This window comes from Macrosteles quadrilineatus, unplaced genomic scaffold (genome assembly GCF_028750875.1).
Source record: "Macrosteles quadrilineatus isolate MER2022 unplaced genomic scaffold, UCM_ALF_1.0 Scaffold_1__1_contigs__length_201487025, whole genome shotgun sequence".
Taxonomy (NCBI): domain Eukaryota; kingdom Metazoa; phylum Arthropoda; class Insecta; order Hemiptera; family Cicadellidae; genus Macrosteles; species Macrosteles quadrilineatus.
In genome coordinates this window covers 200,715,401-200,727,498 of record NW_026542594.1, presented here as the reverse complement: position 1 = coordinate 200,727,498, position 12,098 = coordinate 200,715,401, and the positions used below count along the sequence as shown (strand labels likewise).

At 34.8% G+C, this 12,098-nt stretch overlaps 1 protein-coding gene across 1 annotated transcript in view; it reads left to right on the top strand.

Moving 5' to 3' along the window:
• The window catches only part of LOC128994304 (roundabout homolog 2-like), an 85,605-nt gene extending 73,507 nt beyond the window's left edge, over positions 1-12,098 (top strand). The window contains exons 16-22 of the mRNA XM_054418747.1: positions 2,808-2,923; positions 3,815-4,026; positions 4,809-4,978; positions 5,485-5,702; positions 5,925-6,066; positions 6,766-6,881; positions 9,804-12,098. Coding sequence (XP_054274722.1) covers positions 2,808-2,923; positions 3,815-4,026; positions 4,809-4,978; positions 5,485-5,702; positions 5,925-6,066; positions 6,766-6,881; positions 9,804-10,025 — 1,196 coding nt within the window. The 3' untranslated portion in view covers positions 10,026-12,098. The remainder of the gene's footprint in view (positions 1-2,807; positions 2,924-3,814; positions 4,027-4,808; positions 4,979-5,484; positions 5,703-5,924; positions 6,067-6,765; positions 6,882-9,803) is intronic.

Below are 12,098 nucleotides of genomic sequence, written 5' to 3'. Positions count from 1 at the left end.
GATTATGCTGCCAGAAGATACATTACAGATGAATAATTTTATGTGGTCAGAATAGATTTAGGGTCGATGAAATTTTACGGAATTATATGATTGTTAGTGTGGTAGATGGGCTTTATTTTAGTGAAAATATACTAAGATACCAAGCATTTAAATTGACCAACAGCTATGGAAAACAATTATTTTTTAATTAATTTTATCTTTTCTGAAACATTTTTCGTTCATAAAATTTTTTAGCACGATTAGAATGCGTGAATGAATACTTTTTACTTTCCATAAAAACCAATTGCATGGTGTTTCTTATGTCGTCCCTAAATAAACCATAAACTAATTACTGACGTATTATTTTAATTATAAATAAAATATCAATACAGAGTCTGCATATGGAGGATTTGTTCGTTGACTGAATAATAGCATTGAGTATAAACCTAACTCAATGCTATTAGTTAGGTTTATACTCAATGATAATAGTCAAGTTTGAGTTGGTTTAAAATAAATAAGTCTAAAACTGTTTATTTTCGCATATACTGCAGTTTCATTTTTTTACAGTTTTATTAAAAAGTACAAAAAATATACATGGCAAAAATCTCAACAATCTATAATTCAACAAATTTGACAACATTTAATTAAGACTTGAACCTGAAGAGAACAATACGTGCTAGAGAAGCTGATTAAATTTGGAACAAAGGCAATTTAAGAGGAACAAAAACCTAAATGAAAGAAGGAAGGTGAGATTGAGCCCAAATTGTAACACTCCGAGATGTCGAGAGGTCTTGAGCAAGTATTGTGTCGGTGTTGTGGACTTCTCCGTCTTTTTATATAAAATGTATTTATAAAAAGTTGTCATCAAATTTTATTATTTTATCAGTAAAAACGTAAAACAGCCCCCCAGGTGTGCTTCCGCCTGATTTTAAAGAGTATTCCAAAATATCGTATCTTTCCCGTCAATTGTAATTTTAATTTGTACTACTAGTATTAATATTTCGTTTACTGCCAATCCCTAAACAATATAATATCACTATACCCCTAAAACCCCTATCAACAAACTACTCTCATTTAAATATTTTTCACGATCTAACATACACTGATTTTATTAGAAAATAAAAAGTTAAGTTAATAAATTGAAAGAAGAATAAGCAAATAAGAACAGATGAGCTATTTTTAGCATTAGGTATAATAGAAAACTTCCTTTAGAAAGGAATTACGACATTAAAGGGCAATTTATTAAATAATGGATAATTTTGCGCAAGGTTTCTCGTCATGATGAACATTTTACGTATATGGTTTATGGGGATGTGACTTTTAGTGTTCTCAAAAGTTCATGGGACTTTGGTATTTATATATATGGATAAGACATGATAAATCATAAATTTCAGAACACATCGTTTTGAAGACAGTATCAAAACACGTTTACAGATAGTAAAAACTAAAAAAAAACATTAGCATATTTGGTAAAAGTGAACAAATCGAATTGTTTGAAATTTTATCTCAGTATAGGCTTAATTAGCTTATCAACTAAATTAATTCAAAAAGACTGAAGTTATTTGAGCTCTTTAATCACTGAACAGCTGTGCTTTGTAAAACAAGACGTGGCCACACGGACGTCAACAAAGGGTTACATTTTACCCCCCTTGATCCTTTGTTTTTGCCTCTCTCACTCAAAACAACACCTGCTAGACTGCTTGACCTGTTTTCTAACCATTAAGTGCTACATTTCAACAGCTGAATTATACCTTCTGGTAATTATATAATTTTCTTCGTGATAATCACGAATAATTTTGTTACGAATCTTATTTTTAATTTCAATTCAATTAGAAACTAATAAATACAATCCTCAGATGTTTGCTCTGCTCAGTGCGTATTAGCATACATAAAACATAGTCCCTTAGTAAATTTCTCATCCTAATGGAACAGCTGAAGACAATTTTCTTGTTAGTTCTGTACGGTTTATGTAGAGGTCGTGTTTTGTTTATAATTTGTTTCTCGTTAATACAGTCATTTAAAACCTCGTTTAGCCAAATAATACGATATAACCATAAACAATAAATTGTCCCCTAGTAATTTAACCAAACAGTAAAGCACAAATAAATAAATTAACCCTATAATAATAGAAACAAAATTTCGTCGACACTAGCGCCCAGTGTGGCGTACATGAACTAGACACGAAAAACGAGCTTCAAAATTTACAATGGGATGAGAAGTCTACTTGTGTTGGTTAGTCTATGGTATTAGTGATAGTTTGCTCTGCGCACTGGATAATTTGCTCTGGTTATAGTGGGTTGCCATTATACAGTATTTCCTTTAGCGCAGTGTGTTCAACCTTTGACTATTTTCATACAACCAGACATTCCATCCCCATGTTGAAGTTGTCACCAGATTTTTATTTGAATCAAAATCGTCGTAGTTGATGTGAGCCACCGTCAGATTGTGCTGATCTAAATTCCTGTTTGTTTTCGAACACACAAACCTTTTCACCAAGTCAAACTGATGGAACAATTTATTGTGAGGCATAGCAACAAACTATGTCAGCAACAAAAATAACGAAGAAAATAGAGTTTTTGACACCAGCTCTTTCCGTGTATAACTCGCATAACTACGTTCTTTTTTAGTAAATATTTGGTGACAGCTGGTCCATATAGATGGGATGTCTAGTCTAGTTCAGAATTTAATAATTCAACTGATGATCCGCTACGGACAGTTTGTTGTAATAATGCTTTCTCAAGTGCAGTGCGTTGTAAGTGTATTTTTGTACACCTATCACTGTAATGATTGTACATGTAGTGTTTTGTAATGTTTTTTTTTTTCTCCAGTACCCACGGCATCACCAACACAGATGGAAGCACAGCTGCTGAACGGATCAGCTGTGCTGGTCACTTGGAAACCTCCGCCTCAACATACACATCGTGGGGTTATACGCTACTATCAGGTAAAGTATACCATCAACGTATACCCATAAGAATCTTAAATTTTACACAATCATAGCCTGATGAAGCTATCACGAACATAACACCATCTCTCTACCCCAGTATAGCCAGTAAGATGGAACCTGTCTCCTGACCATTCGTTTACCTGGAGACTGGCCCGGGTCTTAAGCCGTTGGGCCGGTCCAGGTATATGGAGGATCAGGAGACAGGTCCCATCATACAGACTAAAGTAATTTATGACTTAAGTTATTTCTACGTGTCTGCTCTTTTTACACCTCGTTCTTCCCTCTGGCATTAATACTTCTCTATTGTCCAATACATCGTTTAATATACTCTTAAATGTAATTAATTTTTGTTAGTTCGATCACTGATACTGTCTGCTAAAGTCCTAAATAATTGCTTAAACCTTTTGGTGATTTCTTTCTGTTGTTAGTCTTAAACCTTCCGTGGACCGCCACGACCGCTCCAATTCTTCTTTCAAATGTATTGTAGGATAAAGTATGTAAGCCGGAAACTCGTAAGGTTGAACTGCATTTCAATATTGTATTCACCAACATCAACTCATTTTAAACTTGTTTGGCAATACGTCTCGTTCTGCAGAGTTTTTTTTCTGATATGTATATAAACCTATATGCTTAGTTTGAATTTATTTACCAAATAAATTATGAAAACATTAACAAAGTTTAGATGCGTTGTTCTTTCCTTCACGGTCCTTTTTCCTGTTCCATGAAGCCGTAATAACGTATCTTATTACGCAAGATAGTCGCAGTTGTGATTTATTTTATTGATAAGTTCTTTGAAAATATTCATTCCAAATCGTGCTGTAACCATCTTTATGAAATGTTTGTGTCGAGCTGAATCCAAATCATCTAGAGGGATTTTCGTTTATGCAGGTGGTAGTGCGCGGAGGCCCAGCGCTCAACGGCACATTGCTGACGAATGTGACAGTGAATGCTGCATCTCCATCACTGCTGCTGACGAACCTCACTGCCGGGCTGATGTACTTGGTACAAGCTGCTGCAGTTACCAGGGTAGGATCAGGTCCGTACAGCAGCCCTGCCACTTTGAGGCTGGACCCTTATAGCAGACTTCTCAACAACTACAGGTGAGATGCAGCTAAAAAATGATATTTCTCCTATTAAATCTCTTGGAAGACAAACGCCATCTCTCTGAATGCCATTGCAATACCTTTTATGAAAGGTGCCGATTTACTACTTATTCACTGCTTCACTGGTTATTTTTAAGCAAAGAAAATAAGAGGTGTGCATCTTCAAAGGTATGCGCCATCTTCATTTTAGAAACTCATTAAACTTCTAAATAAGAGTGTTTCCAGCTTATTGACTAAAACAACCGCAAATCTGACACATCGACGCTAAAAATCGAACTATTGTTTATCAAATGCAATAAATCACACAAAATTATCATTAAGGATTTATTGCAATGAAGAAAGTAAAGGTCGCAGGAGAAAAAAACATTTACCTTCCACGGATAACCTAGTCTAGAGTATCAGACCTTGCTAATTGAAGGAAATGAAGCACAAAAAAAATCACCTCAAAAAGTCTGTTGAAGATGGATGGAACAAAGAAAGGTTGCGGAAAAACAATATTTGTACCACTTGTCTTTTTACTTTCCATTCGTGGATATTCGACTCTGGAATATCACCTGATTGTTCAAAGACAAGTAAGAACACAAAATATTCATTTAACTCTCAAAACGTCTTTTGGAGATGAAGTAAGGAAAATCAAAATACGAAAGCGTCTATTAAATCTCTGGACTTTCCATATACGGATAATTTATTTCATTTCACTCTATATTCCAATCTATATTGTGATACAACTAGCATGTCAACAGTTCTATTACTATCCTTACGACCTTGTTCTTCTTCAGGTACCCCACATTGGAACAACCCGAGTTCACCACGACGACTCCTAAGTTCGTGACGGAGACGTGGTTCGTGGTTGTTCTCATGTCACTGGTCGCCATCATGTGTTTGCTGTTTGCTGCTCTTCTCTTTGTGCGCAGACGCCAGTTGGATGCAAAGATGACCGCTCTTCCAGGTTTAAACTCATAATCTCACAATTACAATAAGGTTTATTTATTCTTTTTGTTTGTTACATAAATTATAGATTGTTTTTGTTGATTCAATTTTTTCCGGATCTTTGTGCTCCTCAATTTCAATTTCTTTTCCTTTGCTCATCAACCTGTTTTTGTGTTGTATTTTCTATTTGATTGAATCCCTATTTTATTTTCAAGTTTTTTTCAACTCTCAGTAATTCAATCAGTAATTTTCCAACTAGTTAGTCCATTCTCCTTTCCCTACTTTTTATTTAGATACCTCCTTTAAATTTCTCTATTATTTTTTGGGTTTGTCGTATCAACCTGCACCTTTTAGTGCACCAATAAAATGGATAGTTAAAAGCATTTTCATTTGTAGTATTTTCCGTTTTTACTGCTGTTTACTTTGGTATTTTTGGAAGGATTGCTTGACCGGTAACTTTCTTTTTCATTAAGGTGACAAAGTTAGGGCAAAGGTTTTCTCTTTAACATCGGTTTGTTTTGCCAGAGCACACAGTGACAGTTCTGCAGGAGCCGAAACCGCTGTTGTCAGAGCCTCTGTCAGACTTCAAGGTCGCTGTAGTCAAGGTCACGACCCCGGACTACGCGGAGGTCACCCATCAGCAACCCCCGCCTCAATACCGCGAGAGGGAGAGGTCGTGTTCACCTGAACCCTACGCCAGTACAACCCTCGTCTCGCCTGTGGAACCGTCCAACCGAATGATGGTGAGCAATTCAACGCTTAACAGCACAATTCTTACATGATATACTATAATATACTAAACTGGTTTATACCCTTTGTGATTTTGCTTTACAGAATCCCGGCATTCTCAATCATATCGATTTTGTCGTATCTGTCCTCTCAAATGTCAATCTTGTTCAAAATGGATTCTCTTCTAAAACAAATTAGTGTAATTTTTAGTACTAACATGGTTTTGATTGTTTCAGAGTTGGTCAGGCCAAGGGTCCAGTAGAGAGTTGTACAGAGGGTCTGATATGTACGGTCCAGGGCGGCTGTACGATCCTCATCATTACCCTGGAAGCTTCAACGGAGAGACCAGAACTCATCAGGCGTACAACTACCAGACAGGTGATATTGAGGGATAGATTTTCCCATAAAGTATAAGTATGCTCAGCTATATAAACGATTTCTAAAATGGCATACTTTTACTGGATAGGCTTCTAAGCTGTGACCTTTTATTGTAAATTTGTAGTCTTCGTGGTCCGTGTTAAAATCTATGCAAAATGCAAAGAGTGTGTAAGTCGCCCTGAGAATGGCACATGCATCAAGGCCGAAACATCAGGTGAAATCGTTTCGTTGGTTTTGAAACTGAGGTTGTCCGAAGACTAAGAATCTGTCACAGCTGCAATCCCAACCCAGACATAGTCCTAAGACAACCGCATAGGACATAGTTCTTAAACAAAATTGGTTTTTGTTTAACATCACGAAGAAGAAGATGTACAAGTCAATTTTCGTTTAGGATCGCAAATAATGTACTGAGAAGTCTTGCTTACGATGTTTAACATGCTTAACCATCTGTGATTTCTTGGATACACTGAAACAATTATGGCTTCCTAATTACTCTAAAATAGTCACTTTAACTGGTAGAGTCAACTGGGTTGCCATTGTTGACAAGAAGCATTCTTCAGACTGCTAAAAGTTATGGGTCAACAAAGATGGATCTTCTTCTAAGAAAGCCCCTCACAATCATTTTCCCAATCTGATCACGAGTATAATATCTCTATACGACTATTATAACATTTTTTACCAAAATGAACTGTTTTACAGGGAGTTGCTCCAACAGTCCTCTACTCGGCCGAGACTCTCATGCCAGAGATCAAAGAACAGAAACCTTACGCAGACCTTCCAGACACCGCCACAATCCTGTCCATAGGTTTTACAATGTAAGTTTGGTAACCATTACTTTTTGATCCTATTTAAGGTGTGCTAATATTTTTTTATGTCTTCTAAAATCAATTATTCAGGCGAGGATTATATTCAAAGAAAGTCCCTCGCCATTAACGACTAACATTTTCTCTCGAGTCTGGTTTATCGTTCAATCATCTAGTAATTGAGCTTTTTTCATTATTCAATGTCAACGATTATATTTTCAGTATTTTTTAATAAGATTCCTACCAGTCACCACACTCCTCTTATTAAAGGTCTTAAGTCACCAGGTAATGAAGCTTCTTCTTGCCTACCACGAATTTGAACTTTCATTCTTATCAGTCTTAGTGTCACTAACATTGTACTTTTTTATTCAACACGTAGAAACCCCTACATAAACCGTAGAATGACTCATTCACGGAGAGGATTGTGTTCTCTAACAACCGTTGTATCTTTTACGTACACGTATTGTTTTTATATTTAAAGTCACGTCGAGCAAGAAACTGTCAGTAGGCCAACCTATGTTCTATATAATGTTAAAAATCATAAATCGGTGATTTCCCAAAATTAAGTCTAAATGAAATCCACAAATTGATATGTAAATCTTTTGACTTAATCAAGAATTATTGTTTCATTTTAATCGTGGTGTAAAACTCTGCCTCTCTTTAACACCAATAAGTCAATAACTGGAAAACTCTTGTGTGCACTAACTTGTTTGTACAAGTCTCCAATTGTATCTTTCACCAATCTATCTATCTATACAGGGTGTTCATTTGAAAACTTTCCATATCTGTTGTGTGCAAAGGTAAGGCTTTTAACACTTGTTTGTTCTCATTTTCCCCTAATTTGGACATGCCAAATCCAATAAAATTATTTTCAATTTTGAAAAATGCCCCAAAAGGGCCCAATTTGGGGGGTAGGGGTGCTTTTTGAGAAATTTTCAAATGTAAACATGGGTTGTGTGATACATCAATTTAAAGCTCTAATCACCCCGATCATTTTGGTGCAAAAAAAGTTTAATTATTTTTAACCGTATTTACAGGGTGGGTCAAAACGTTTTAAAAAAGGACTTTGAAGTTAAGTACCGTATTACCCTAACTACTGAACGGAACAGCGCCAAATTTCTTTCCAAGCTTATTCTTGAGCTACTCTTTAAGATAACTTGTAGTAAGGGCATTTTCTATGTTATTTTCTAATTTTAAAAAAATCTCAAATTTTAAGAATAAAAGAAAGCTGAAAACTAAAAATTCTTAAATAGCAAGGTATGACAAATTCCATACCACGTGAAAGGTCCTTTTTTAACAAACATTTTACGTATTTAAGTTTTCTTTCTATCTCTTACCGTTTAAAAATTGCAGTAGAAAAACATAATTTTCTATGGTAAAATTGTAACTAGTTTTCTAATAAAACAGCCAAAATTCGTCTCTAGACACATTAAGTGGTGCAATAACTGAAGGAAACAATTCATAATTATTTTTAGGCAGATAGGCAAACAAGTCATTACGTTTTACTTTGTGAAAAACAAGTTTTATAGCTGATGAGAAAAACCCAAGCGTGGGCCGCTTTCTGTAGTACCATTGACTAGTCAATGGTAGTACTAATTTCAAAAGTACCATTTCCTGTAGTACCTAATCAAATATGGTGTAAACTTAAAAAAATAGACTTCATTTTTACTTATTGGTCACAACAAAAGTGTTCCAGGATAACTGCAAAGTTTTTAACAATAGATATCCAGGTATAACATTGAGTCATATGGCTGTAAATGATTTAGTTAGGAAGTTTTCTGAAACTGGCTCAGTTACCAATGAGAAAAGAACAGGATGAATTCTGACACACGTAAAAGTAGTCGATCAATTTGTTATGAATCCTACTACATCGTTGTACAAAGTGCAATGTGTTTTATTAGAAAACTAGTTACAATTTTACCATAGAAAATTATGTTTTTCCACTGCAATTTTTAAACGGTAAGAGATAGAAAGAAAACTTAAATACGTAAAATGTTTGTTAAAAAAGGACCTTTCACGTGGTATGAAGTTTGTTATACCTTGCTATTTAAGAATTTTTAGTTTTCAGCTTTCTTTAATTCTTAAAATTTGAGATTTTTTTAAAATTAGATAATAGCTTGGAAAATGCCCTTACTACAAGTTATCTTAAAGAGTAGCTCAAGAATAAGCTTGGAAAGAAATTTGGCGCTGTTCCGTTCAGTAGTTAGGGTAATACGGTACTTAACTTCAAAGTCCTTTTTTAAAACGTTTTGACCCACCCTGTAAATACGGTTAAAGATAATTAAACTTTTTTTGCACCAAAATGATCGGGGTGATTAGAGCTTTAAATTGATGTATCACACAACCCATGTTTACATTTGAAAATTTCTCAAAAAGCACCCCTACCCCCCAAATTGGGCCCTTTTGGGGCATTTTTCAAAATTGAAAATAATTTTATTGGATTTGGCATGTCCAAATTAGGGGGAATTGAGAACAAACAAGTGTTAAAAGCCTTACCTTTGCACACAACAGATATGGAAAGTTTTCAAATGAACACCCTGTATATTAATAGGCAAGCATGTTTCTTTAAAACCTTTTTTCTCAGCTCGTGTGCATCGCAGGGGAAATCTACGCATACTACGCATTAGAAAGATATTAGCCTGTAGATGTGCAGAATCCTTTTATAAATTAAAATAGGCCAAAAAATAAGCACAAAAAACGAATTTGAAAACTTCAAAAAATTAACATGGACCAACTGGGTTGCCATGATGGTGACGAAATAACAACAAAATGTAAACAGAAAATCAAAACAAATGGAAGAAATCCCAATCACATGTTTTATTTACAGTGTGGGGAGAAAATAGAGCAGTAAGTACATTAATTATTTTTGGTCGAGTTTCGACGACAGGACGACCACTAGTATATTTAAATACACGACTTGTTAATATGTTTCAGGATCGCCTAGGGGAGTACGTAGCCGTTCCCCAATCTCCGGCACATCCTCCTCCAGACGTAATTTCCCCCACTTCTCTGCGGTGGAGGCTACAAGGTGTCGGGGTGGGAGGCTACACCAACCCATCCAACACCCTCACCACCTTTACTCGAGGCTACAACCCAGTTTACCACAACTCTGCTAGAAGCGAACCCTCCAACAAGCATTACCAGGCGAGGTTATAGCAGCAGCGCGTGCAGGACTGGTGTGACTGGAGACCTTGATAAACCTTGAGGACAAGGAGAACGGAGTAAAACTTGAAGAATTAAGGTTGTCGAAATTGAAGATTTTTGCCAACTTGACTGAGTGTTGTCAAACTTGGAAACTTGAATTGTATCGTCAACCTTGAAGATTGTTCTCAACCTTTAAGATCTTTAAGGTCGAAGAAAGTTGGTGATTTGAAGACTTAAGTATTTTCAATCTTGAAGATTGTTCACAACCTGTGAGGGCGAAGAGTGTTGTTAAACTTAAAGACGTAAAATTAGTTTTGTCAACTTGAAGATTATTCACAACCTTTGAGGGCAAATAGTGTTATCAAACTTGAAGACTTAGGAAAGAGTGCTCTTAACCTTGAAGACCTAAAGAATATTTTCATCCTTGACAAGTTAAAGAGTATGGTTAACATTAAGGATTGAGTGTTTTGACAACCTCAAACATAATCTTCAATCTAGAATATTTCTCTCGACCTTAAAGAATATTTTAAACCGTGAAGATATATTCCCTTGAAGATATATTCCTTGAAGAATATTCCCAACCTTCAGTAAGTGAAGAGTGTTCGTAGGTTGTTATAAAGAAGTTTGATAAGAAACTCGAGTGAAGATCCTGGGTTTTGCACGTTTACAATGGAAAATCTGAAAAAAGTACACACGATGTTCGAAATTTTATAAATATTTTTTAAGTTATCATGTCATATTTTCTTATAGGCCTACGTTAAATTTAATTAAAGTTAGTGTATAAAATATGCTACAGCTTCTTTCTGAAATGGAACAGAAACTGTGGTTAACAGAAAATACTTGGTTTAAATCATTAATTTTCAGGTCTCTCTTGGTAATGTTAAGGAAACATTTTTAGGGCAAAATAAACATTAATTAATGTATCTAAAAGTATTAACACTTTAAATTGTACCCCAATAACATAAGGTCCGTACCAAGCCAACAATTGGGGCTTGGCGAACATTTTGTTTTTAGGTTTCAAATATTTCTCTTAAGTATACATCAGTAGCATTTCTAAATCTAAGATAAATAACTATTTTAATACTGATATGGTGCAATATCATATTGCAAAGTGCACATGATAATAAAAACCAAGAAAAACTTATGATTTATCTTTCTTCGGACATTTTGTTTGGCAAAATTGTTCATCCGTCCACCTAGAAATGGTCCAATATTTTACATATCATATTGGCTCAAGTTTTGGGGAAACCAGTAAAAAAATCAGCCAAATTTTCTCATAAGCTTTTCATTTATTCAATGAGTGTTTCAACTTCTCATTTTGTATACATATCATTTTTGTATCTATACTCAATGTTAGGTGATGTAATTTTGTAAAATAGACGAAACGTGTCTTTCTTCATGCTTACGTCATAAAATATTTGTCAAGTGTCTTTTCTTAGACTTATAAAATTTTGTGACTCTTTCGCTGCTGTTATTTTTATAAAAAGTTGAATTTATTTTTGTTTCAAACAAATTTAGATGTAAGAATATATTGAGTAGTCTTGGACAAGCTTCGGGATAACATAGTTTCACCATAGATACGCACAATAATAGTTTTCAAATAAGTTTTGAAATCACACAAATTAGCTTAGACCTGAGTAAAATACATAATGTATAATAAATGTGCCAAACGTCCTCTGTCAATTAATTGTCATTTGAATGGTTCTTTGAGTCTTTAGAAATTCATGAAAATAGCACTATTTTGTAAACAAATTCCAGGTGTAGCCTTCGTAGGACCTCCAGCACAATAAAGGAAACCGCGCCAGAATGTTAAACAAAATTGCCTGGTGGTTAGAATTATGTGTAAAAAACTATGTTCATGTAATTAGATAATCATCAAATTTGTTGTAAAAATCTATCGAAACCATTTGACTCTAGTCATCAAACAAAATTCGGTACTTTCCTGTCAAAGGGAACATTCATTATTATCAATGATTTTTTTCAATATATCGATATTTTTTTTTCCGATCCATTACAAATTGACAACTGATCTTGTTTAGGCTAAAATAGACTATTAAATGGATTAAGAAATGAAACTGTTCTAAG